Source organism: Alligator mississippiensis, chromosome 6 (assembly GCF_030867095.1).
Source record: "Alligator mississippiensis isolate rAllMis1 chromosome 6, rAllMis1, whole genome shotgun sequence".
Classification (NCBI taxonomy): domain Eukaryota; kingdom Metazoa; phylum Chordata; order Crocodylia; family Alligatoridae; genus Alligator; species Alligator mississippiensis.
This window is the reverse complement of record NC_081829.1, coordinates 73,386,875-73,411,578: the sequence shown is the minus strand read 5'-3', so window position 1 is coordinate 73,411,578 and position 24,704 is coordinate 73,386,875. Positions and strand designations below refer to the sequence as shown.

At 43.1% G+C, this 24,704-nt stretch overlaps 1 protein-coding gene across 1 annotated transcript in view; it reads left to right on the top strand.

Moving 5' to 3' along the window:
- The first annotated feature begins 1,522 nt into the window (after window positions 1–1,522).
- ADGRA1 (adhesion G protein-coupled receptor A1) overlaps window positions 1,523–24,704 on the top strand; it is a 593,458-nt gene continuing 570,276 nt past the window's right edge. Inside the window, exon 1 of the mRNA XM_014607805.3 lies at window positions 1,523–1,954. Within this exon, the coding sequence (XP_014463291.2) occupies window positions 1,728–1,954 (227 nt within the window). The 5' untranslated portion in view covers window positions 1,523–1,727. The remainder of the gene's footprint in view (window positions 1,955–24,704) is intronic.

Genomic DNA, 24,704 nt, shown 5'->3' with positions numbered 1-24,704 from the left:
AATAAAAGTACTACCCTGCTGCAGAGTCACAGGGCGCTTCAGTGTGGAGCTAGCTGGCAGACAGCCCCCATGCTGAAGCACCCTTGTGTCTCAGCCAGCTGCTTTGCAGATGTGGAGCCCATTCACACTAGCCTGGGCTGGCAGGGGACCCAGGGGATTGACCTGCCAGACCAGGGCTTCTCTGACCAGGCTCCACATGCTGCGGAGAGGCTGGCTGAAGCATGAGGGTGCTTCAGCACTGGGGGTGGGGGATGCTGCCTGCTGGCCAGCTCCACACTGAAGCACCCTCATGCCCCAGCCAGCTCCTCCACACCATATGGTCAGAGCAACTCTGTGCTGTCAAGCTTACTTCCCCCCCGCCCCCGGGTCCCCTGCCAGCCTGGGCTGCTCTGATCCGGCTCCATGTGCTGTACATGAATAAACTCAGATGACAGGCCCAGGAGCAAAAAACTTCAGAGCAGTAAGTTCCAGAGTTTATTTGTAGATGTGCCCATTGAGTCATATCTTGCACTTCATGGGCCCTCATAGATTTAAATTAGGTTCTTTCCAGGAACTAAGATTGGTCTGAGTATAATTCACTGCAGGATTGGGGCCTCTACTACATTTTTTTCCATTCATCTTCAGCCAGAACTAGATGACTTATTTTGTTGCAATTTATAGTGAGAACTTAGCCTGAGAGATGTTAGTCATGTCATTTTTAAAGTACTTTTGGAAGGTGCTCAGAGGCCACTGTGATATAGGTTCTTGCGCTGCCTGCATAGCACGCAATTCATCACCCTGAACAGTATTATTTTTGCTCCTCAATGGGTTCCTTTAACTTTTAACCGTGTTGTGTCTGAAGCAAACTCTGTTTTTGTCCCAGCCTTTGTGAGGTGAGCCTGCTCCTACAGCCGTTCAATTAAGTTCTAACGGGGCTGGCCTGGGTTCAGGCCAGAGAGGGAAAAGTGCAGACTATGATGAATTTGATTTTTTTTTTTAAACCTGATCTTTCCTGGGGATGTGAAACTTCCTGTGAGCATTCATTTCAGGCAAACCTTGCTCACAGAACCGTTTCCACAGAGTAGCTATGAAAGGGTTTGGAGGCAGCCGAGCTGAGGCTTTGCAAAAGCTATTGAAGTCTCCCCACTCCAGCTCGCACTGCTCTGCGCCCGGCTTCCTGGATTAGATGCACATTGGAAGCATATGTTGTAGCTTTCCCCCCTGCCTTTTTATTTGGGGCTTTTGAGCCGCTGTCCGCCGACCCTAAAGCCCGGGCAGTCCCGGGGGAGACAGCTGATCGTCAACTAATGACTCGCGGCTCCTCGGGCGGCAGGGACCCCGGTCTGTCTCCCAGGGACGGGGCAAGGCCCGGAGGGAAGTCGGGGCAGGGCTGGGAGCGAAGCCGCGCTCCTCTCCTCTCCGCTTCCCCACAGCCGGGCGGGCGAGGCCCCGGGACAGCCCGTGTCTGCGGGCGGCGGCGGCACGGAGGGAGGGAGGGAGGGAGGCGGCGGCAAGTGACTCTCGCCGGGGTCCGCCCAGCGCCGCCGCCGCTGCTGCAGCTGCTGCTCGGGCTGGAGGCGGCGGCGGCTGCTCGGAGGAGGAGGAGAAGGGGACCTCCCTGCCCTGCCCTGCCCTGCCCTGCCCTGCCCCGCGCCGGGGGCGGGGTGGGCACGCGGCTGCGGTGCGGACCGACCGTGCCATGAGCGGCTCCGCCGGGCGCAGCAGCCGAGGCGTCCCGCTGCTCCGCCATGCCCGGGCTGCGCCTCTGCCTCTGCCTCTGCGCCGCGGCCGCCGTGCTGGGGCTGTCCGCGGGCAACAGGAACTGCCCGGACCTCATCGTGGACAGCTGCCTCTGCACCGCCGAGCGCGCCAAGGGCCCCGGCCGCCAGCCCGTCCGCATCAAAGTTGTCTGCAGCGGCGGGGACTTGGTGGAAACTTTGCCGCCCGCCGCGCTGCCCAACCGCACCGTGTCTCTGTGAGTCCGCCGGGCCGGGCCGGGCCGGGCCGGGCCGGGCTGGGGGGCGCGGCCGGGCTGGGGGCTTCCTCCCCGCAACACCCCCTCCCCAGGGCGCGGTGGGCAGCGATGGAGGGAGCCCTCCCGTTGCGCAGCTCCTAAGGGCATGGGGGCTGCTTCCGAGGGGCAGGCATGGGTGAAGGGGCCTGGACAGAAAGGGAGCCCAAAAATGGTATTTGCCCCCGGTGTCCGATTATTATCATGGCAATCTCCGAAGGGGGGCCCGATACTAAAAGTTCATCTGGGGCAGCCAGGAGTCTAGGCACCGCTGCCCAGCAGAGGTGGCCACGGCGCAGCTGGGCGCAAACCACAGCTGCCAGCAGCCGGAGCGGTCACTTCCGTGCCCCCCAGTTTTCTCCTCCCGGAAAAGTTTGACAGGACAGCACTGCTCTACACCAGAAGAGGGCACGGGGCGAGGTCAGTGGCAGAGGCCAGGGCCCAGGCTGCCTCGGAGTGGCAGGCACAACTCCCCCAAATCGCGGAGGAACCTGGGGTCCAAGAAGGTGGAAACCTGGCCCTGCTTCTTAAGAAGCATCCCAGTCACTCCCAGCTGGAAAACTGCTGGCACTTAGTTTGAGTCTGCCTGGGAAGCAGGATTTATGAAGTTGTAACTTGCCTGGTGTCCAGAGCAGGGCTTTTCCTTTTTTTGATGCTCCTAGTGCCAGCAGAATTGAGTGATTAGAGCAGCCGGTGCACCCTCCAGCTCCTAAACAGGGGAACTTCAGACCTTGAGAACGATAAATCGTGATCAGTAGGAGTGAGCGGTATGTTAGGGTTCAGCGTAGTAAACTGACTGAAATTGATTTTCTCTGCCCCCTTCCCCACCCCTTTACAAGCTACTGAGGTGACTATATTTTGCCCTTGTACGCCTTGTAACTTTCTGAGCAGCTAAACCTCTGTTGTTTGAGTTGTTTCTTACATGGAAATTACTCACAATTTGGTGCCTTGTTCTTTTTATCTTTCTTCATGTGAGTGTGATATAGGCTGCTGATATATTTTTGCCTGTTGCGCATAGCTGAAGTTGGGAAAGAAATGATTACTCATTATAAGTAAACTAATGGCATTTCTGTAATTGTCTTGCTAAGAGTAGGTTAAAATAATGAATGGCCTTATAATGGACTTAAGCATTAACAGCTCTATGACATTTAACCTTTAGATCATGCACCCATCCAGCTGATCTTTTACTGTTGAATTTGGTTCTGTTGACAGTTCATGCTGTGAACATCTCCACTGTTCACTGCACTTTCTCCAAGTCAACACTTTTAGGAGACAACTGGCAAAGATAGTAATATATAACATCTGGGGAACTTGTGTTTGTAAATGTACAGATGTGCCGAGAATGTTGCAGTTCAGGTTTAACTAAAACTGTTGAGTGACTTTCTTCTGGTTGACTCTATGCTGATTATTCATGTAGGAAACTTGTGCCTGTTAAATACAACTGTAATAACTACATTTCACATTGAATCTTGCCAAGCTGTTGTAGAATAACTTGATTAAATCACCATAATTCTGAAGCTGTAAATGCAACATTACTTCCCTTGTTTACATTTTCAGAATGTAAAATACATTTTACCTTTGCCAAAAGAATATAAAGTACAGATTTTGTGTGGATTAAGTTACATTTCTCTCTTGGTTAAGAAAAATGCAATAAAATTGAAACTTTGTATATTTACCATGTTTTCTTTCTTTCCTCTTTTTATTTAAAACATTTACTTAAACTGTTTCTATAGGCTTCTTGGAAAGACTTCATTTATTACTTTTTTAATACTTTTCAGTTATACCAGCACATGAAGCCAGGACATTTAGCATAAGCTTAGCAGTTAGAGTTTCAAAAAAGAGCGTAATAAAGGGAGAAATTACGCTGGGAAAAGAAGGGTAGGGAGGTGATGGGATATACTCTTTTTTTTTTTTTTTTGGAGTAGATACAAAAATTTATGAACAATACTTTCAATATATTACAAGCTAAATAGCCTAGTTCTAGCATTTAGAAATATATTATACCAAATATCTGAAAGTTATACAAGAAAAAGACCATTTAATAGGTAACGTGTCTTCTTTAGACAACTTGTTTTAGAAGTTTTCAATCTGTTACTGTCAAAAGTCCTCTAGTTAAGCAAGCACAATTTCATATGCCTTCTAAATTCAGTCTTCTGCTTCCCCCCTGTTTTTTTCCAAATGACATCTAATTTAAGAAGATTGTATAATTTTTTTCTTCAGGGTAAGCTTAGAATTAGAAGCTAAGACTTGAAGGTAAAATGAAATAGGAATACAATTGGTTTTCAGTGGTTGAACATGTAGCTGAAAACTTGATTGAAAGTGTCCAAGATTTTCCACAAGGAAACTGTTGATGATGAATTAAGTTACACTTGTGAGATTTGGCCAGCTGCAGAAAATAAGAGTAAAAAAACTGAAACACTGGTATTCTTAGATTTGTTTTTCTAGCTGCATAGAAGATTTAAAGCATTTTCTTGCAGACACTGCCTGTTTCCATTCAGTTTTATTGGCCCATAGAGAGGGAGCAAGAGAGAGTTTTAACATATGGAATATAACCCCTTGGATTGCTTTAACAATTAGGATATATAGATGTGAATAAAGAGACGTGTATTTCAGATGCAGTAGTACTTTTAATAAAACAAATATAAGATTTAAAAAAAAAATCAGATAAGATGTTTTTTCTTTTAAGAATTCATGCTCTTTATCTTGCATGCTATTTGTTATTGGAAAAAGCAGGTTTAAGACAAATTGTTATACTATTGTGATTCTATACTGTTACATTATAGTAGCATTTCTACGGGGCTGTTGAAAGAAACTAGTATTCCTGATGGGTAAAAAAAGTACCTTAAGTCAATGAGAGATGCAGCTGTATTATGCTGTATAACCCTTTATGTAGCATGTCACATATGCTGAATAATGCCATTTACCATGTAATTTAACAAATTGTGGTTTGTGAGGAAAGGATGAGAGCTTTAAGGTATTTCAGTAGGCTGACATTTAACCATACTTGGCAATGGTAGCCATGGCAGAATGTAGTATGTATGATGTACATGTTTTTGTTAATTTAGGGTCTTATCTGAAGTCAGTTAAAAGATGCCCATTGATTTCACATGCTTTCTAGTTATCCTCAATTTTGACTGGTGGGACAGATTTTAAAAACTGTACATTGAGTAATGGCTGAGCTAATCTAATGATGATTCTAGCAAATGCAGAGAATGCTTTAGATCTTGAGATGAAAAGTCAGCTCTTTCTCCCAGCTCTTTCTTTACAGTACTTTTGTTATGTTCTTGAAGAACCATTTAATTGTTTTTATTTGATATTTCACTACTTTTAAAACAGGGCTCATAAATAACTATGAATATGGATACAAAGTTTAATTTTACTATAACTGCTGAAAGGAGATTGAGGAGTGTTGCTTTATATTAAAACAGTAGGTTGCAGATGCCTTTAAGACTTCTATAGGAGGGGAATTACTTTTCCTCTTTCTACAGCAGTATGCTGCTGTTGCAAACTTTTTATTAAAATTATGGCACCCATTATTTCTGCATTCATACCAGTAATTGTGGAAATGTAGACCCAATGAGTAGAAGAATGATAATGTTTTCTTCATTTAGCTTCTGGCATATTTCATTAATTTACATTTAGAGAAGATCTTAATTGGATTTTTGAACCACATGTTAACATTTCAGGTTTTTATATGCTGAGGCACAGCCAAATGTGATACTTCAACTCCCAGAGTAATGTTTTGTGTTTTTTTTTTTTTTTTTCTTTTTCTCCCTTGATATTTTTTGGTTGCATACTTGGAAATTTTTATATTTATTCAATATATAGGAACATTTTCAAGTGTGTTTTGGTTTGTATACTTGAAGAGTAGGAATTTACTTGGGTTTCTCTTATTCTTCTGTCTTAAAGTGTTGCCCTTCAAAGTAGTCACCAATTTGCTACTACATATGTCTTTTATATATTACATTTTGGTATCTTAGGCTGGAAGGTACTACAGATTTAAAAATATTGTCCCAGTCGCCTCTTCTTTCCAATAGAGGTGCATGATCAATTACTTCTTTTCAACTGAAAAAAAAGCACAGTCTTGCCCTTTTTCAAAGATAAATGCTTAAAGGGGTTATGGGTATGTATCTTAAAAAGAGCTTGTCTTGTATTACAAATGCAGTAGACTTGAAGATCTGAAGACATAATTTTAATCACAGAAACAGTCATGAACCACTCAGTTACTTAATCTTAGGGAGATGCTGCATCTCTCTTATGATGATACCTAACATGTACATAGTGCGTTTCCTCTTTGATTTTACATTTTATCTATCGGAACATGGTTTATGTACTTTTAAAGTTACTGTTTTACATCCAGCTTTTTGTCTCAACCTATTCTACACTGCCATGATTCAAGATGTTTATTATCTATAAACTATGGCCAAGTTATGATGTAGAAGTAAAGCATTAAAAACATTTCACACTCTTGAGAGCTTAGCCTGAAATTCAAAGCAAACCAATCCCAGACAAGATTTTTAGGGGAAGATGAAGAAAAGGAGGAATCCTGAAAGTTTGTTTTAAGAAAGGATTTAACAATACTTCACCCTGATCTTCAGAACACATTTCATATAACACAAAAAGCACTTAAACAGGTACAAATTGTCTTTACTTAGAGGTCAGGAAAATAGCTTTCTTTCTCTCTTTTAATGATGTGTCTGTACAACAGGTCAGAGGAAGGGAACAGACATGGAACGTAGGCTTCCTGGCTCCCTCTTTGTATACTGGACCGTAACCATCTCTCAGAAAAGTGAGAGGATGGACAACAGTAAGAGAAATTCCAAGTGCGAGGGAAACTAACATGAGAGAAAGAAAAGATGAAGACAGTAGTAAAAAAAAATTGCAGCAAGTGAACTGAAGGCAGATATCTAAGTGGAGTAGAGATTACATAGGGTAAATGGACTAGTTCTGGTCTAACTATAGTAGAATTAAAATACCATATGAATCCCCTATGTTATTTCTTAGTAGGACAGAATGAGGACACAAGTTCTCTACTTCATTTGTCTGTACCTTTTACTATAATGTCTAAATCATGACATTTAATTGACACGAGCATGTTAAAAACAGTCGATATATCAAAACAGCAATAGGGATGGCCAAACATGGGCTTTAAATATTGTATTAAGGCTAAGATGGTACTGTTGCAATACTTTAATATAGACTAAGGTTTTTAATAATAAATCCTTATGTCAAGATCTTTTTTTTTTTTTTTTTTTCTCATTTTTCCTAGTCTAAGGGTAATGAGGAAAGAGAATTCCATCCTTCCTGCTAGGACTTTTGAGACCTTCAGGGTGACTTTCACTTATGAACATTTTTAGTTTTGTCTTTTTCTTTTTGTGTGAGGGGGCATTCCTTTCTTGCTGGACATGTGGCATTTCAGGACTTCAGTTTTTGCTGTATTTTTTACTGGAGTCCTTATTTACTTGATGACTGTATCTACTAACAAAAGGTGTCTTATTGGAGCTCTTACAGCTTGCACAGCATTGACTTTCTGATTTGGGGGTAGATTCTTGCCAGAGGTAAAAAAGTCTGGGGAAGACTGCAGAAAACATAATCTGCCAAAGCAAATTTATATTGGGTGTGTTAATGATTCTCAACCAGGGTGCCTTGAGATCCTTTCAATTGTACTGTGGGGTACTACAGAATGCAAACATGGTTCACAAGATCAACCCAGAGATTTCACATAGGAATTCAGTGTTAAAAACACTCTGACCTGTTTTGATCCAAGATTTTTGCGACAGAAAAACGGCTCTATTTTTTTTCTGTGCTCAAAAAGTGAGTGAAAATTCAGAGCTGGCATTTTTGAAGGGTGTCTTGAGTCCAAAGGCTGAGAAACACTGAGCTTTGTAGGTGTAGGCAAAGTTGGGTCTCTTGCCATTTGGCAAATGATTCCATATGACAATTACTAAACTTATTTGACTTGAGCAGGAAGAGATTTGGTGAAGGTCAGTGCATTTCTTGCTAAATAAGGCCAATATGTCCTTCACATATTCACATTTAATGCCCACACTTAAATCAGCAAAAACTCAAGTTGCCTCAGGTATGTGTACAACACCCATCTGTTGCATCTGAACAGTGACCCATTTTGGGACCAGAGCCATTTTTAAAGATGTCAGTGACTTACATATTTGTTAAAATCCTGCTCACTAGCTGGTTATGTGCCTCATTCTAGGTCTCTTAAGAGTGATTACACACAGGGAAGCTCCTCTTGAAGGAGACTGCAGGAGTACATACTTCTTAGGGGTCATAGTATCTTTTGCCAAGGACTAAAAGAGACTTTCCAAAAACAAACAAAAAAAAGCAGATGATAAAAAAGGGACATTGAAGCATTTTTTTAGCTTGGAAATCTTGTTACCAGTCACAAAAAAAAATGACAGAAGGAATGGCATGGAAGAAGTCAGCCAGGGGTTTCCTCACTGTTTATGAGGTTAAGATTGTTCCTTTAATCCTCACATAGTCTAAAAAATTTGATACCCAGTAGCCCAAGTGACAGATACCAGTCTATCATGCCCCCTGAGTTATGCATATTTGAGTTATATTTAGCATATTTTTACTCTTAGTTCATTTTGCTCCTATCAGTTTTATCTCCCACCACCAAGTGTATTGATGATTTCTGTTTTATCTTTGTATTTATACAGACTTTTTGATTTTCATTTTGTTCTGGTGATGACTCTTAGCTGCTCCTTCTCTCCTGAGCCTTTGGCTCATTACTATTTTTTTGCCTCTTCCTGAAGGAACCTCATATCTGAAGCCACTCTGCTTCCTGTCTCTATTCAATAAAAGGAGTGGCAGCTGAATTGCTTCTCTACTTTTTGCCTGCCCTCTTCCAGTCCTGTGGAAAAATAGGTGTTTCTCCAGCGACTTTGTTTATGATACTTGTCCCTCTTCAAAAGAACAGATCTCTACAGCTCCCTCTACAGAGTCCAAGCCAGCCTGTTTTTGTGGGTCTTTCCACACATTGCATTTGTGGCATTGTGACGTGTAAAGTGGAATACTTTTATGGCTGATTTCTATGACACATTTAAACTGAATGTGAGGCAGGCCCACACAGGCAATCAGCTGATTGTTGGAATCAGCCCTGAACAGCCCTGGGTCTCCTGGCCGGGGGCAAACCCTGAGTCTCCAGCTGGGCCTGGAGCTGCTCTGTGGGCTCCCAGCAGGGAGAGCAGAGGGGCATACGACTGTTAGGACTAGTGATCAGATCCCATTGTGCGCAATTCTAACATGTGGCAATGGCCTATAATGCTGTTTATAAAAGTCAGCAAAGTTAACGACAGAGTCAATTAGTCCAAGCAAGAATACCTACTAATACAACCAACAGCTGAGTCAAGATCATGTCTGGTAAACAAAAGTGTAGGACTAGAAGTAAAGGAACCAAAACTTGTGTTCCAGAAATTAGACCTAACTGGTGAACAAAATAATGAGGATAGGCTTCACTGTTTTTTGGAAGGAATCCATAATTTGATACTATCACATGGAGGGAGCTTCACCATCATGTATGTCTCCTGGGATACCAGGATTTGCTATGATGCCATAGGGACTTTGTTTTGATCCTCAGAAAAGCCCCAACTATCAGGAACCACATACAGTAATACTGTCACCCCCATTAACTTCAGCACCTGTTCTGAGGACTACTTGGAATATGACATTTGTATTCTACCTTTCACACTTTTCCTTGCCTCCTCCTCTTTTTCCCACTTTATTTCTTTTTTTTCTCCCTGCCCTTGGCCCTTTTGTTTAGGCTTAGCTTGCAAAGACGGGATTTTTTTTTTCAATCACTCAGAAAGGCAGCTAAAAGCAACATCAAACAGCACAATGCTGCTACAAATTTGCCAGCCAGGTTTTGGAGTGGCTAATAGGACTCTTAACCATGCCTGTTTTCCTCCAATAGGGAGGTAACGAGCAAGTCATCTCCAAGAAATGAAGCTGCATTTTCTTTGCTCTTAGGTGTGTTTTACTCTTTTTTCCTTGTGTGTGTGAGTTGTCTTGTTTTGTTTTCAAGGAAACAAGATCAGATTGTATCAACTGCTTTAGCCCGTCCCAACTTTTTCTTTTCTCCACATCTTGCTCTCAGACTTCATCCTTAATATCTGAAAGGCTCCCAAATAGGAAGAGTTTTCCTATGAAAAACTTTCTACAGCTACACAGAAAGGGAATTGGGGGGATGTAGTTAAAATGAAGTATTAAGTAAGACTTTCATATTACAAAGATCTTAATCCTCCCCCACTTATATTTATCACCATCTTTGAACAGGATTGTTTACCAAGGTACTAAGTGGGTCTAAAGGGCTGTACTCAAAGTTTTGAACCTTGTTTAACAGTTTTTTATTGTATAGTGATAGGGATGTCATCACCTTTTGATTCTATTTATTCCATTAAAATGAATGCAGAACCAGAGCTTCATGGACAAAACTTCTGATGGCATAAAACATTACTCTCTTGTGAACTTAAGGTCCTCACAGCTGTTTCAGCCAGTACCATCCTTCTTTAATCATTATTGTGTTTTATCCTGTTTCAGTAATATATAGCTGTTTTGTGGCATAAATCTGTAAACTAGAAGGGCAGATTATCTCTACTGAGATGGCTGTAGAGTGGAATATCTATTAAAAAGTATTTATGAGGCTTGCACACTTCCTTCATGCGCACCTGGGATTCAAAGTACTGTGCCAGCTTGAGTTTTACCCGAGTTAATAATTGTATGAAAGTTCTCAAGCATCTCTGCTTGCACCTTTTGACTCTAACTTTTTGTACCACTACTACTTTGTTACTTTCTTTTTTTCACCCTTTATCACAGAAAATAGGTAGCTTGCTATAAAATGACCATATTTACTTAATTAGATGGCGATCCTAATTATAAGATGACCCCCCTAATAATTAGATTCTATATATGGAAAATGTATTACAATTTTCAAGGTATAGAATCAAATTATTGCAAATTTGCCTTGAATTTGTCCTCTTCCCACTGCTACAGCAGGGAAGATTAAATTTAGGGGGTCAGGTATCCCCTTTGTTTTTTGCTTCCCCCCAGCTTTTTCCCCTGGCATTTCCCCCCTCTCCCCCTTCCTGTCAGACCCTGCTCTCTCTGAGCACATAGAAGTGAGGGGCAAATTTGAAAGCAATAACCCTGAAATAAAAATGGCTGTAGCAGTTTGCATATAGTACTCATACACTTCATTCAGTATTGACACGTTACCTTTTTTGAAACTGCTGCAAATTTTAGCACAGGTACTCCATAAACTTTTGAGCAACACTCTAACACCTACCTATGTAGTATAAACTTTTTTTTTTTTTTAATTTAGTGTTTAAGGCCAAATTAGCCAGATCAGTTCCAAATTCTGTCAACTGAGCAGAGCTATCATTCAAGTCTGAGGCTACAGGAGACTCTTGTTCTTGGGGGCTGGTCAGACTTATTAAGGTGGTGACTTGTAGTTGCCATGTCACTGCACCATCAAATTATATATCTGGCTTTTCAGGAGGGAAACTATTGCTATCTGCTGTTTTTGCCACATAATGGTGGTGCTGCCGCTGCTTGGTCTGTGTCTGCTATTTGTCAAAGTTACCTCTGCTTATTTCACAGCTAATCTTCCCTGAAGGTCACTCTATCACCTGCTACCTGTGGATGTGCTGAGTAGTAGTACAGCTCTGCCCCACAGAGGTGTACAAGCACTCAGTGGTACAGCAGGTGGAAGAAGATGTTGGAATCTCAAGAGCTGCAAAGGTGGATGAGGGTTGCAGCAGAATGAGATCCTCAATTGCTGTCTTCTCCTTGCTATTGGATCAAGGTCCTGTTCTGTCAAGAGCAATATGGAAACTGATGTGCAGCAGCTTCTGTATGATAAAGGAAGTCATGCACAGGTGTCTTCCATGAAAATAGCTTTTCCAGTACATTTCTCAAGCCCTTTGGTGACCAGCTAATGGCAAACAGAGTAGGATTGTGAGGTTTGGAAGTTCCTAGTCATGGACTGGCATGAAGGTGGCAGTTACAAGAAAGTTATCTAGCATTTGGACAAGACAGGAGTGTGATTTAGCAGCTGTAACTGACTGAGCAGCCCTCATCAGAATCTGCTTGGCTCACCCCACATGGGGAGGGGGCTAGAAAAGTTGCCCTAAACATAGCCTGTCTAATACAGTGTTCTCTATTTCTTCCTGATTGGATAACTGTGTCCAGTGGGATCACCTTTACTGTGGTCAAAAATACCAAAGAAGACGCACCATCATTTTTTGGGACCTGGAACATCAGGTCCCTCTTGGACAATCCAAATAGTGAATGCTGCACTACAATCAGGCCCTGAGAACTCGGGTGACACAACATCACTGTAGCTGCACTGAGTGAGACCTGGCAAGCAGGCTATGAGTAGCTTAAAGAACATGAAGGCAGCTATATCTTCTACTGGAAGGATAAATGGGAAGGAGAACGCTGACTTCACGAGTTGGTTTTTCCATTAAGAATAAACTCAAATCAACTCAATGAGTTCCCTAACAGAATTAATGAGTGCCTCATGACTCTCCATCTTAAACTGGTGGGGAGCCAATATGCCACTGTCATTAGCGTGTTCCCCAACTCTTGATGCCGCTGATGAAACCAAGGAGGAATTCTACATCAACCTTGACCAAGTCCTTTCTGACATTCTGGAGGGAGACAGACTTATTCTTCTCAGTGATTTCAACACCCAAGTCAGAAGGGATGCTAACCTCTGGAACAACCATTGGCAAGGAAGGAGTAGGAAAGGTCAACTCCAATGGCATTCTTTTCTTGACCAAATGGACTTGCTATCACCAACACCTGGTCCACAAGAAAAACAGGCACAAGACATCATGGCAACTTTCATGATCTAAGCATTGGCACCTGATTGCAATCTCAGGAACAAACAATAACATGATCAAAGATGTCCACATCACTCAAAGTAAGCTAGGAGCTGATGAATGCTGGACTGATCACCAAGTCCATCTACTCAGTTATGTCACCCAAAGTGGCACCCAAACGATGACTGCAGCAGAAGCAATGGTGACAGAAGATCAACATTGAAGGACTCAAGGACCCAAGCATGCAAAACCTCTTCCACCAGTACCTCAGCAAAAACTGGGAAATTCCAATCAACAACAATGGGAGAATGTCAGCAGTGTGTTGGGGTGTCCTAAAGGCCATTGTTATCAGTGTCTATGAAGAGATGCTTGGATTTTCTACCAGGAAACATCAAGACTAGTTGAAGAATGACTGACTGAGAGATCCAAGAGTTGATTGAGTACAAGCACAAGGCCTTTTGTGTTTGGCAAAATGACACCAAATCCAAGTAAAAGAAGTTGAATCTCCAACAAGCCAAGGCAGAGGTCCAAAGGAGGACCCACAATATGAAGAACAAGTGGTGGAAAGACAAGGCTAAGGAGATTCAACTTCTTGCTGACATCCCTGGTATGCACAGCTTTTTAGTGCCACCAATGTCATCTACAGTCCGAACACTCAGGGACCCACCTCCTTGAGGGCCAAGGATGGAGGGGACCTAATCAAGGAAAGGGGAGCCATCAATGGCTGTTGGAAGGAGCATTTTGAAGACATTCTCAATTAAGACTCTGCTGTTCATAAGAGTGTTCTCAATTCTATCCCATGACACCCAGTCAGAGATGATCTCTGAATCCCTCCAACCTTTGATGTGAGGAAAGCCATCAAGCAGATGAAGAATGACAAGGCATCTGGAGCAGATGGAATCATCACTGAAATCTTCAAATGTGATTACGAGTTCCTCCCCTCCCCAGCTTCATGCTCTCATTTTAAGGATCGGGAATGATGAGGAAATCCCAGATGATCAAGAGGCACAACTGACATGATCTTCACAGCTCCCCAGCTGCAGGAGAAATACCAGGAACAATGGAAGCCTATCTACATGACCGCTTTTGACCTCACAAAAGCTTTCAACTCTGTCAGCCAAGAAGTGTTATGGAGGATCCTTCTGAAGTATGGATGCCCACCAGAATTTGTCACCATTCTCTGCCTGCTCTGTTATGGCATGTGAGCAGTGATTCTCAGTAATGGGATCTATCATGGATCCCTTTGACGTTAAAATGGTAGTTAAGCAAAGCTGTGTCATCACTCTAACACTCTCTGCTCAAATTTCTTTGCTGCAATGCTGCATTTGATCACCAACAAACTCCCAGTCGGAGTGGAGCTAAACTGCCAAATGGATGGTAAGCTGTTTAAACTCAGCCAACTCTGAGCCAAAACCAAGACCACCCTGACCTCCATCATTGAGTTTTGGTATGTTCATCATGCTGTAATGTGTGCTCACTGTAATGCAGATCCACAGCAAGACTTTGGAGAAAGTTGAATATTTCCCACACTTTGGAAGATATCTCCTGCAGAAGGCTGACATTGACAAGGAAATCCAACTTCACCTCAAATGTGAAAGTGCAGCCTTTGGACGCTTGAAGAAATGTGTGTTTGAAGATTGTGACATCAGATCTGAAACCAGGATAATGGCTTATCAAGCACTGATGATCCCCATCTTACTGGACAGAGTTGAGACATGGACAACATACAGGAAACCTTTAAAGATGTTGGAGAACTGTTTGTGGAAGATCCTCCTGAATCCAATGGGAAGAGAGATGCACGAACATTAGCATCCTCCTGCAAGCAACTGATTGCCTCAATACTCACCACGTCATCTGGATGTCTGACTCCAGATTCCTGAAGCAAATTTTATTGTCCCAGCTCAGCTAATGCATATGCTCAAGAGTCAGGCAGAAAAAGCAGTTCAGGGATGTCCCCAAGGCCAACTTAAAATGCAGTGTCGATGCCAGCTTATGGGAGGCTATGACCTAAGACTGTCCCAAATGAAGGCAGACTCCGCTGCAGCGATCTCAGTACTTTGAATCCTCATGACAACAATGGGAGATAGAAAAGTGGGAGTAGCAGAAACAGTGTGTCACAGAAAAAATAAAGAATCCAGCACCACCCACCCCACACAGAAACATGTCCAAGCTGCAGTAGAGCCTGTTGACTCCGGATAGACCTCATTGGCCATCTTCAGACACACAAATAAGACGACCATGGAAGAGAATCATCCTTGACTGAGGGATTGCTGAAGAAGAAGAGTAGACTCTTGTAGGGGTTTCTGTCTGCAGTACATTGGATAGGTCTCCACACTTAAGTACACAAAACCATTTAAGGTGGTCTTGGCTGACAAGAGGCTGAGAGCCTATGTACAAGCTCCTGTGACTCATAAGAACAGGGACTACAATTCATCTGAGTCAAAAAGGTTATGTGATCCAAAAAGAAACCTATGCATGATATTGGTCCAAAGCAAAGGTTTGTGATTTCTTCTGGGGCCCAGCCCAATGTGGTAATCAACAATGTTTCAAGTCATGGTGACCCAGCAGCTCAGCACTGCACAGTATATCTGTGTATCCCAGATAACACAAAAGATCCATGTTCTAATTAGCCCCAACTCATGATTGGAACCAAGTGTTCTTGTCCTGAGTCCTGGGCTGCTCCAAAAAGTCATATGCAGATGAGGCTCAGGACAACCTGGTCCAGCTTTACCTCATGGAGGACAAGGCCATACTGATAGTGTGTCAGACTGAGAGAAGGATGACAAAGGGACTCTGGGTGAACTTTTGGGGGCCTTGTTTTTTGATGTTTGCCAGGAATTTTAAGGCTGATGAAGAAATAGGAATAATTGGAAATGGAAAAGGAAGATGCAGCTCAACTGTGGGGTGGAAGAGGAAGTTGAAATATATGCAATGTAATAGTTTCATACTTGTTGGGGTTGGAACGGACCTCAATAGATCATTGAGTGCGACCCCCTGACCTGGGCAGGAAAGAACTCTGGGGTCATATGGCCTCACTATGACTTGAAAAAGAGAAAAGTGAGAGCAGGAAAAATAGTGTGTCACAGAAAAAATTAAAGAATCCAGCACCACCCGACCACACAGAAACGTATGTCCAAGCTGCAGTCAGTGAGGGGGACTGTGCTTAATGGGCACTACCATAGATTTTACTTGGATGGGCTATACTAATCTGACCTGGTGGTAGGTTCTCATCAGCAGATTAAATTAAATTTTTGCTACTAAAGGGAAGTTGTTAGGAATGGCTGTGGTCCTCCCAGTGCCTGCGTGGTATTGTGGTCTCTCCAGGCTTGGTGTCAGTTCCTTCTGGAGGAGATCACCTGCCTGTTTTGTTTTGTTTGTTTGTTTTAAGGGCCTCACCAAAAAAAAAGGTTGTTATCAGCATGTTTGGTCAGTGGGTCATACATTTTATAGTCATGCTCAGTGTTGGTTGCATTTAATCAACTTCATAGTTGGTTTCTATTGCTGAGCACATGCTGCTTTTAGCAGTGGTGTAATGATAAACAATGCGTTTAGTGAGATTTCCATGTATATGATTGTAAGATGAGGGGCTCTTCCCCCCTGCCATGCCAATTGAGGGGGGGACCTCCCCCCCATGTCTTGTATTTGAGTAAATACAGTAGTAAAGCACGAGAGGTTGATTGTGCTTCTTTGCCGTCCAAGATACCAATGTGATCTCTTAAGTGTGCTTTCTAGTTCTTATGAGTTAATATCAAATACTCGGTCTTGTCCTCCAATCTACTGTACATTACTCAAGAAGAATCTTTCTGTAGATTTCTTACAATAGAAAGATTTGCTTTAATTGTTTCTATGAATAACACCCTGGGTGGATGCAGAATTTTGTGAAGTGGGGTGTGAGACCAGGAACCAGCACTGCAGGGCTGGTTGCAGCCCCCAACTTCCTCTCCCTGCTCCCACCTGGTTCATGCCATGGGAAGAGCAGCTGGGGCCTCTTTTTAAGTCTCTGAATCAGGTAAGAATCCCCCTCTCTTTCTCTTTTTTTTTTTCTTCTTTTTTTCCCCCCTTCCCTCCTCCTTGACTTTTCCCTGCCCTCAGCTCCCCTCCTTTCCTCTCAGTACTTAGTGGCACCTCTTTCTTTCCATTTGTCCCCTCCTTCACATAATGCTATTACTGTCCCTGTTGTCACCAGCTGCCTTGGGGCTGAGGTCTGCTCCAGAGCTGCTTCTTTCCTACTCCAGCCAGACTGTGTGGGAAGCTGGGCTCAGCTCGGGGCAGTGGCCATGGCAGGCTGGATCCTCCTACATAGCCTGCTCCTGGGCTGGTGGGGAACCCTGCCACTGTCCCAGGCTGAGTGTGTCTGGCTCCCTGAACACCTCAGCTGGAGCATGGCAGGAGCAGCTCTGGATTTCTGCCCCCCCAAATCAGGTCAGCTGCGGACAGAGGCATCATCAGGTGGAGGAGAGTGAAGAATGGAAAGGGAGGGTGTGTGTTGCTGAGCATGGAGGGGAGGGGAAAGGGGGCGGAACTTAAAATAAGTCCTCAGCTGCTGCTCCCATGATGTAGTCCAAAGGTCAGGGTGTGACGCACCCTGCCTGGATCCTCCTCTGAATAACACCTTCTGGTAGTTCCTACTTTGTGTTTGCGCCAGAGGCTGTGTGCTGGGAAATTTTTCTTCACATAGTACATAAATAGTACCAGTTAATGTGATTGGCCTTTTAATATATTTATAAATCTGGTAATAGTTACTTTGTATTAAATAATACTTCATACATTTGAGACACTTTTTTCAGAAGATATTAACTTCTCTGCTATTTAAGAAAACACGGACAAGAAAAGACTTGTGGTTTTTGTTTTCACTGGTAGCCATATAAATTCCTATGAGAAACTTAAATGAACGCCTAGGTTAGATATGTTGACAGGTAGCACAGAAATAAGCAACCCCCTTTAAACCTATTTCTAGATTTTCTCTCGGTAAATCCTGAAACTTTTTTACTGTGCCCCCCCCCCCCCCAATTTAATCTTCCTGATTTCTGAGTTGACTGGTTTGAATTCTCAGGTGTAAGGGCCCTCTGGCAAAGGGAAGGGAAGGGTCTAAGTACAATTGAGAACTTAGCATGGCTATATTTTCTTCATTATTTAACATGGTATTATGGCTTTGGTAACTCAATTATGAATGGCCTCCACAGTTAAAACAGTATGCATCTTTATGGTTCTTCCTGCCTACTAGGGAATTTCTGGGGCAATCAAAATAGGAGAGCTAGCCTTCTTAAAAGTTTTTTGTGCAGATCAAGGGTTGTCAACCTTTTTCCACTGCGGGCTGCACCCCTTGGCATTCAGGAGATGCTGCAAAGGGAACAGATAGAAAAATATAGGTGCTAGAACCCTGGGGGTACTTTATTTGTTGTTGTAGCTAAATCCATGCTGCTGGTTCCCTGAGCTGCCATGGACCAGATCCAGTCTATTCAAAGGGCAGATCTGGCCCCTGCGCCATAGGTTGCTAACCTCTGGTGTAGATGAACCAATTCCAATTAAAAAAAGGTGCTTCCATGCATATTTCACAGATTTGAATTATTAACTGTTACAGGGGTTATAGGCACGTGCTAGAATCAAAAAAAAAAGAAAAAAAAAAGAAAAAAACCCTAAAAGATAGTATAGAAAAATTAACCTGGAATGTTTGTTGTCCTACTGTAAATCGTATATCACAGAATATTTTTGTGGTTGGATGAGACAATTAGAAGAACCTTGGGAAAGAACATGTAACATACAGCTTATTGACTGAGCCTTGTTTCTGCCCCATGTTCCTGAAATTCTTCATTCCTAATGTTAAGCTTATTAATGCCACGTTCATCAGAACTACTTTCAACAGGATGCATCAATTTTGATTCCCTTTTGAACGAGATAGTAAATCACAATTTTCTGTTTCTGTTGCAGGGGAAAAAGCTATTTATACACATGCTTCTAGATTTTTCATTTATTGGAGAAGGCATTTTACTTTTGGAGTGGCTCAAATTTGAAAAATTAAATGAGTTTTTACCTAATATCCTGTCGCTAATATAGCAGCACATGCATAAAAGAAGCATTCTTCTCAACCTTCCTGATGCTAATGTACTTCTTTGGTATCTGTCTTCTCACTGATAGAAATAACATCTTTATAATCAGAAATGTTATTTTCTACAAGGAGAAACAGGGAGAATATCCTTTTTATAACTTTCCTTGTGTGAGGTTTCCAGAATGAGGACTACTCTGACTGGCCGATTTCACAATTTCAGGTGTGGGGGGGAGGCATGTTGCACTCTGCCTTTGAAAATGGCTGCCTAGCCCGCTGTCTGCCTATGAAATTGGCTGGCAGCTGCCTCGATTTTTATTAGACCTCTCATCACAAATTAATACCACTGCCGCATCAAGGAAGAGAAAACATGTGCAAAAACCTTATTATAAGAAATGTGCTGGTGGGGAAAGGGGAGTGAGGGGAGGCCCTACAGTTCTGGACATGAACACATCTGATATTGTAACTGGTCTTGTAGCATTTTGGAAATTTGGACAGCTTCTGAAACATTAGGATAGATGCATCTAAGAGTGATGAGTTGTCAAAACTATAACAAATAAACAGCTTCAGTTTTTAACAATCAAATGTATTTGGACAGAGGTCATTGCTGAGAAACAGTTTTCTCACATTAGCCCCCAGGAGGACCTCTCTAGGAGTACTGAGATTCCAGAGCTCATTTTGAGCATCTTTACCTGTTCGTTGGTCCACCAGCACGAGCCTCTCTCTTTCTCTTCCAAGGTTAGCATCTTCCAAGACATTCTAACCTTGGCTCCAATGAACAATCCACCAACAGAGGATAAGCTTTGAATACTGGAAGAAGTGCTCTTTTCCTGTAGGCTGGCTTGTTTGCATGTGGCCACTGCTTTCCTCAGATATTTTATCTCCTGTCTTTTAGACTGTGCTTCCCACCCCTAACCTCCTTCCCAGTCTTTTTGACAGCTCTTCCCTGATAGCTCTCTGCCATAAAGGTGCCTCGGAGGTACATCACTTCAATGACTACCCTTACCTTTGTTGTTGGCCCCCTGATTTTCTTCAATCTATCTTTCACACTCCCTTTCTACACTGTCCCTGCATTATTCTCAACCCTTTGCTGCCTCTTGCACTCCCATTCCTTCTTGACCTCTCTTTCAGTCTCTGCTTTTCTAGTTCTTACTCCTTTTTTTTTCTCTGCTTATAGACCATCTGACCCTTCTTACCTTTGGTCTCTTGCTCACTGCTCTGTCCTCCTGCTGCTGCCTTCATAGTTGCCCTGTCCCCATCCCCAGCTGCTGGTTGGGTAGTTGGCTGAGACCAGGAGTCCTAGCAGCAGCCAAATCCCACTTCAGTTCCTTCCCTGGCTAGTCTGGTACTCCACTCTCAAGCATCTCTGGTGCTGGAAGCTGCCTAAGGATGGAGACTAGGCACATGGAGCCAGTCAAGGTTGCCAGTTCTCATTTCCAGCCCCTACCAACACTGTAGGAGTATGAAGCAATCCCTGCTGACCTTGTTGAAGATGTACTGTCTGCTGATGCCATGATTTATATGCCAGAAAAGCAGAGGAAAATTCTGTGTGGTTATGCTAAGCAGTAGCTCTGCACTTACCTTGCTACTTTTCCTCCATCTGCTAGCTGGAGAAGATTCACGCCCTGAATTTGTTTCCTGATTTGAAGACAGAAAGTTCATGGGTGGAGGGAATAGAAAGTTCCTACTTCAGTCTTCTCTACCCCAATGCAACAACTCCAATAATAAGGATTTTATGGTAAAACATCTAATACGCATTTGAAATTGAGGCTCAAATCTGAGTGCACTACTACTTTGGTTACACACTTTATGCCAGAAAATTAAACTTTTCAATATGTAAAATAAATAAAAACGTAAGGGAAAGCTAAGTGTATATGCTGAAGTATGTCTGGTATTACACATGCTCTTTTAAATGTTTATGTAGTTTCATATTCAATTAAATCACGTAATGAATTGTTTTCAGCTGTGGGGGCTGAGAGAATTTTGCAAAAGCCACAATTTCTCATCACCATCTATAGATGGTATATAGAAAAGAAGCCACAGTTAAAAATTCACTTATAGTTTGGATCAATGAATACAATACGTGATCATTATTATGAACTAAACTTTTACCCATGACTTCTGTAGCTCCATTGAAGAATAATATATTTTTAAAACAAAATGTCTGCTTTTTATTGTTCTTTTGTCAAAAAAGATTACCAATGCAAGATTGATTGATTGATTTAATGTATATGGCACTTTCCAACAAAGGCTCAGGTCAGCTTACAATAAGAAAACAGAAAAACTTAATTCTAATTTTAATTTAATTTAAAAAAAAGTTTATGAAAATGCTGCAACCTTATTTTTTTCCACTCCAGTCCTATATATTGCAAAGTGGTCCTATTAGAATTATACAGTAGTAGGATCACCTGTTGTATAATTAGGTAGTCTTACTATGCAAAATGTATACCTTTGCACAGGATAAGTAAGGGCCAAAAGAGACCTCATAATATCATCTAGTTCAGTCCCCTGCTCAGGGCACGATAATCCTAAATAAACTATTCAAGTAAAGCCTTTGTCTAACCTGCTCTTGAAAATTTTCAGGGATAGAGATTCCAAAACTTCTCTGGGTAGCCTGTTCCAATGCTTCACCACCTTCATAGTCAGAAAGCTCCTCCTAAAATACAACCTAAATTTTCTTTTGAGACCATTGCTGTTTGCCTTTTTCTCTGTGGCTTTAGGGAACAGGACTGTCTCCATCTTCTATATAACTGCCATTCAGGTATTTGAAACCTATTATCAAATCCCTGCACAATCTTTTCCAAATCAAGCAATCCCAGTTCTTTCTGGCTTTCCTCATAAGTCTTGCTTCCCAGGCCTCAAATCATTTTTCTCACTCTGCTACATTCTTTCTAATCTGTCCACTTCTCTGTTTGTAGTGGGGGCCCCAAAACTGAATGCAGTACTCCAGGTGAGGTTTCACCAGTGCCAAATAGAACAGAAGTATTGCTTCCCTTGATTCGCAGGAGATATTCTAGTTAACATAAGCCCAGTATGCTGTTGGGTCCTAGTCCTCAACAAAGGCAGACTATTGGCTTGTATTCAATTTTTACAATCCACTATAACCCCCATATAAACCCTATGCCAATATGTAGAATTGAGTTTGTGGCAAATAGCCTGCCCTTGTGTGATGAATTAGTGATGTATAGCCAGAGGCATAACAAGCAAGTTCTGTGCCTGTGTGGCCATGGCATCTCACACAGCAGCAGTGGTTGGGCTAGTGGTGGCTATATTCATATGTCCCCTCCAAATCCATGCCTAAGACTTCTGTTCTGCTTGCCCACCCCTAATAACATTATTGTACATAATAATAAAAATTTGAGGTAGTTCAGTTGACTTTTTTAATGAGCTTTCATGTTCAGATAAATTTTATGGCATTGGCATCTTGTACGGGCTTTCCACACATTCAGTTTAAGGCACCATGAAGTACAACATCTTTATGGCTTGTTTGCCATTTTATGGCTGTGTAAATTGACTGAATGTGTAGGTAAGGAATGGGTTTATAAGCAGTCTTGCCTAGTGGTTAGGCCATTGGGGAAGGGTATGAGCTAGAAATCCAAGTTAACAAATACAAGGGGGAAATAAAAGGTGTGCTCCAAATCACAGGCCAAGTCAGGGTCTAGGAGCTGGAAACTAAACTACTAAATTGGAGAGAATTTCCAAAGATCCAGAGTCCAGAAGTAGAGCCAAGCAGGGTCAAGGGTCAGAGAACCAAGAACACAGAATCCAGAGAGGTTTACCATAGTGGAACTTTAGGAATAACCACTGGCTGGCTTGTAGTCTGTTGCCACGGATGGACTCTAATGGGGAGGCTTCTCTTCCTAGCAGCCAACCAGGAAACACTAACAGTGACCAGCTAGTTTAGCAGCCAGGGTAGGGGTGCTAGTTAGAGCATTGGCCAGTTTGGCCAGCTAGCCAATTAATCATGGCTGGGCTGCTTGTTAGGATTCCTGACAATGTGGCATGTTGCCATTTATGGTGTGACATAAATGTAATGATTGCCAGGACCCTTAGAAGAAGTACGCCAAAGTATCCAGTTCATCCTAGGAAGACTAAGAGCACTAAAGATTGGGATAGAAGTATCATAAGTTTTCATTCACAAATATTCAATGTATACTATAAAATGTTGATATGAAGCAACTCAGATGATGTGCTGAACAAATTCTGATTGCTGCTTGTTTAAAAAAAAACAACCCTTCTGCAAAACATGATCTTTTCATTCATTAGTTTTCATTGAGATCTGAATCTAAGACACACTTGAACTTCTAGAGCTAATCTTTTTTAGTTATGGGGCACTTGAGTTTGGCACTCTGCTCTAAAGCAAAACATGGACCAGTTTGTGTCTTGCTGGGCTATTAAGAGGGTGCTGTGTACTGTGGAGGAGGGCTGGCTGGTCATTAAAGTGTAATCACAGGTGTGTGGGAATGGGGGAGGTTTTCCTCCTCACTTTATTTACTGTGTTCTTCGGTTCATAGATTCATAGATGTTAGGTTCGGAAGGGACCTCAATAGATCATCGAGTCCGACCCCCTTCATAAGCAGGAAAGAGCGCTGGGCCTAGATGACCCCAGCTAGACACTCATCCAACCTCCTCTTGAAGACCTCCAGGGTAGGGGAGAGCACCACCTCCCTTGGGAACCCGTTCCAGACCTTGGCCACTCGACCCATGAAGAAGTTCTTCCTAAGGTCCAGTCTAAATCTGCTCTCTGCTAGCTTGTGGCCATTGTTTCTTGTAACCCCCGGGGGCGCCTTGGTGAATAAATACTCACCAATTCCCTTCTGTGCCCCCGTGATGAACTTATAGGCAGCCACAAGGTCGCCTCTCAACCTTCTCTTGTGGAGGCTGAAAAGGTCCAGTTTCTCTAGTCTTTCCTCGTAGGGCTTGGTCTGCAGGCCCTTGACCATACGAGTTGCCCTTCTCTGGACCCTCTCCAGGTTATCTGCATCCTTCTTGAATTGTGGCGCCCAGAATTGCACGCAGTACTCCAACTGCGGTCTGACCAGCGCCCTATAGAGGGGAAGTATCACCTCCTTGGACCTATTCGTCATGCATCTGCTGATGCACGATAAAGTGCCATTGGCTTTTCTGATGGCTTCGTCACACTGCCGGCTCATGTTCATCTTGGAGTCCACTAGGACTCCAAGATCCCTTTCCACCTCTGTGCCACCCAGCAGGTCATTCCCTAGGCTGTAGGTGTGCTGGACATTTTTCCTCCCTAGGTGCAGCACTTTGCATTTCTCCTTGTTGAACTGCATCCTGTTGTTTTCTGCCCACTTGTCCAACCTATCCAGGTCTGCCTGCAGCTGTTCCCTGCCCTCCGGCGTGTCCACTTCTCCCCATAGCTTTGTGTCATCTGCAAACTTGGACAGAGTACATTTGACTCCCTCGTCCAAGTCGCTGATGAAGACATTAAAGAGTATCGGTCCAAGGACCGAGCCCTGCGGGACCCCACTGCCCACACCCTTCCAGGTCGAGACCGACCCATCCACCACGACTCTTTGGGTGCGACCCTCTAGCCAATTCGCCATCCACCGGACTGTGCAGTCATCCACGTCACAGCCTCTTCACTTGTTCACCAGTATGGGGTGGGATACCGTATCGAAGGCCTTCCTGAAGTCTAAGTATACGACATCCACCCCTCCTCCTGTGTCCAGGCGTTTCATAACCTGGTCATAGAAAGAGACTAGGTTGGTCAGGCACGATCTGCCCGCCACAAACCCGTGCTGGTTTCCCCTCAGCATAATTTGCCCTGCCGGGCTCTCACAAATGTGAGCCTTGATAATTTTTTCAA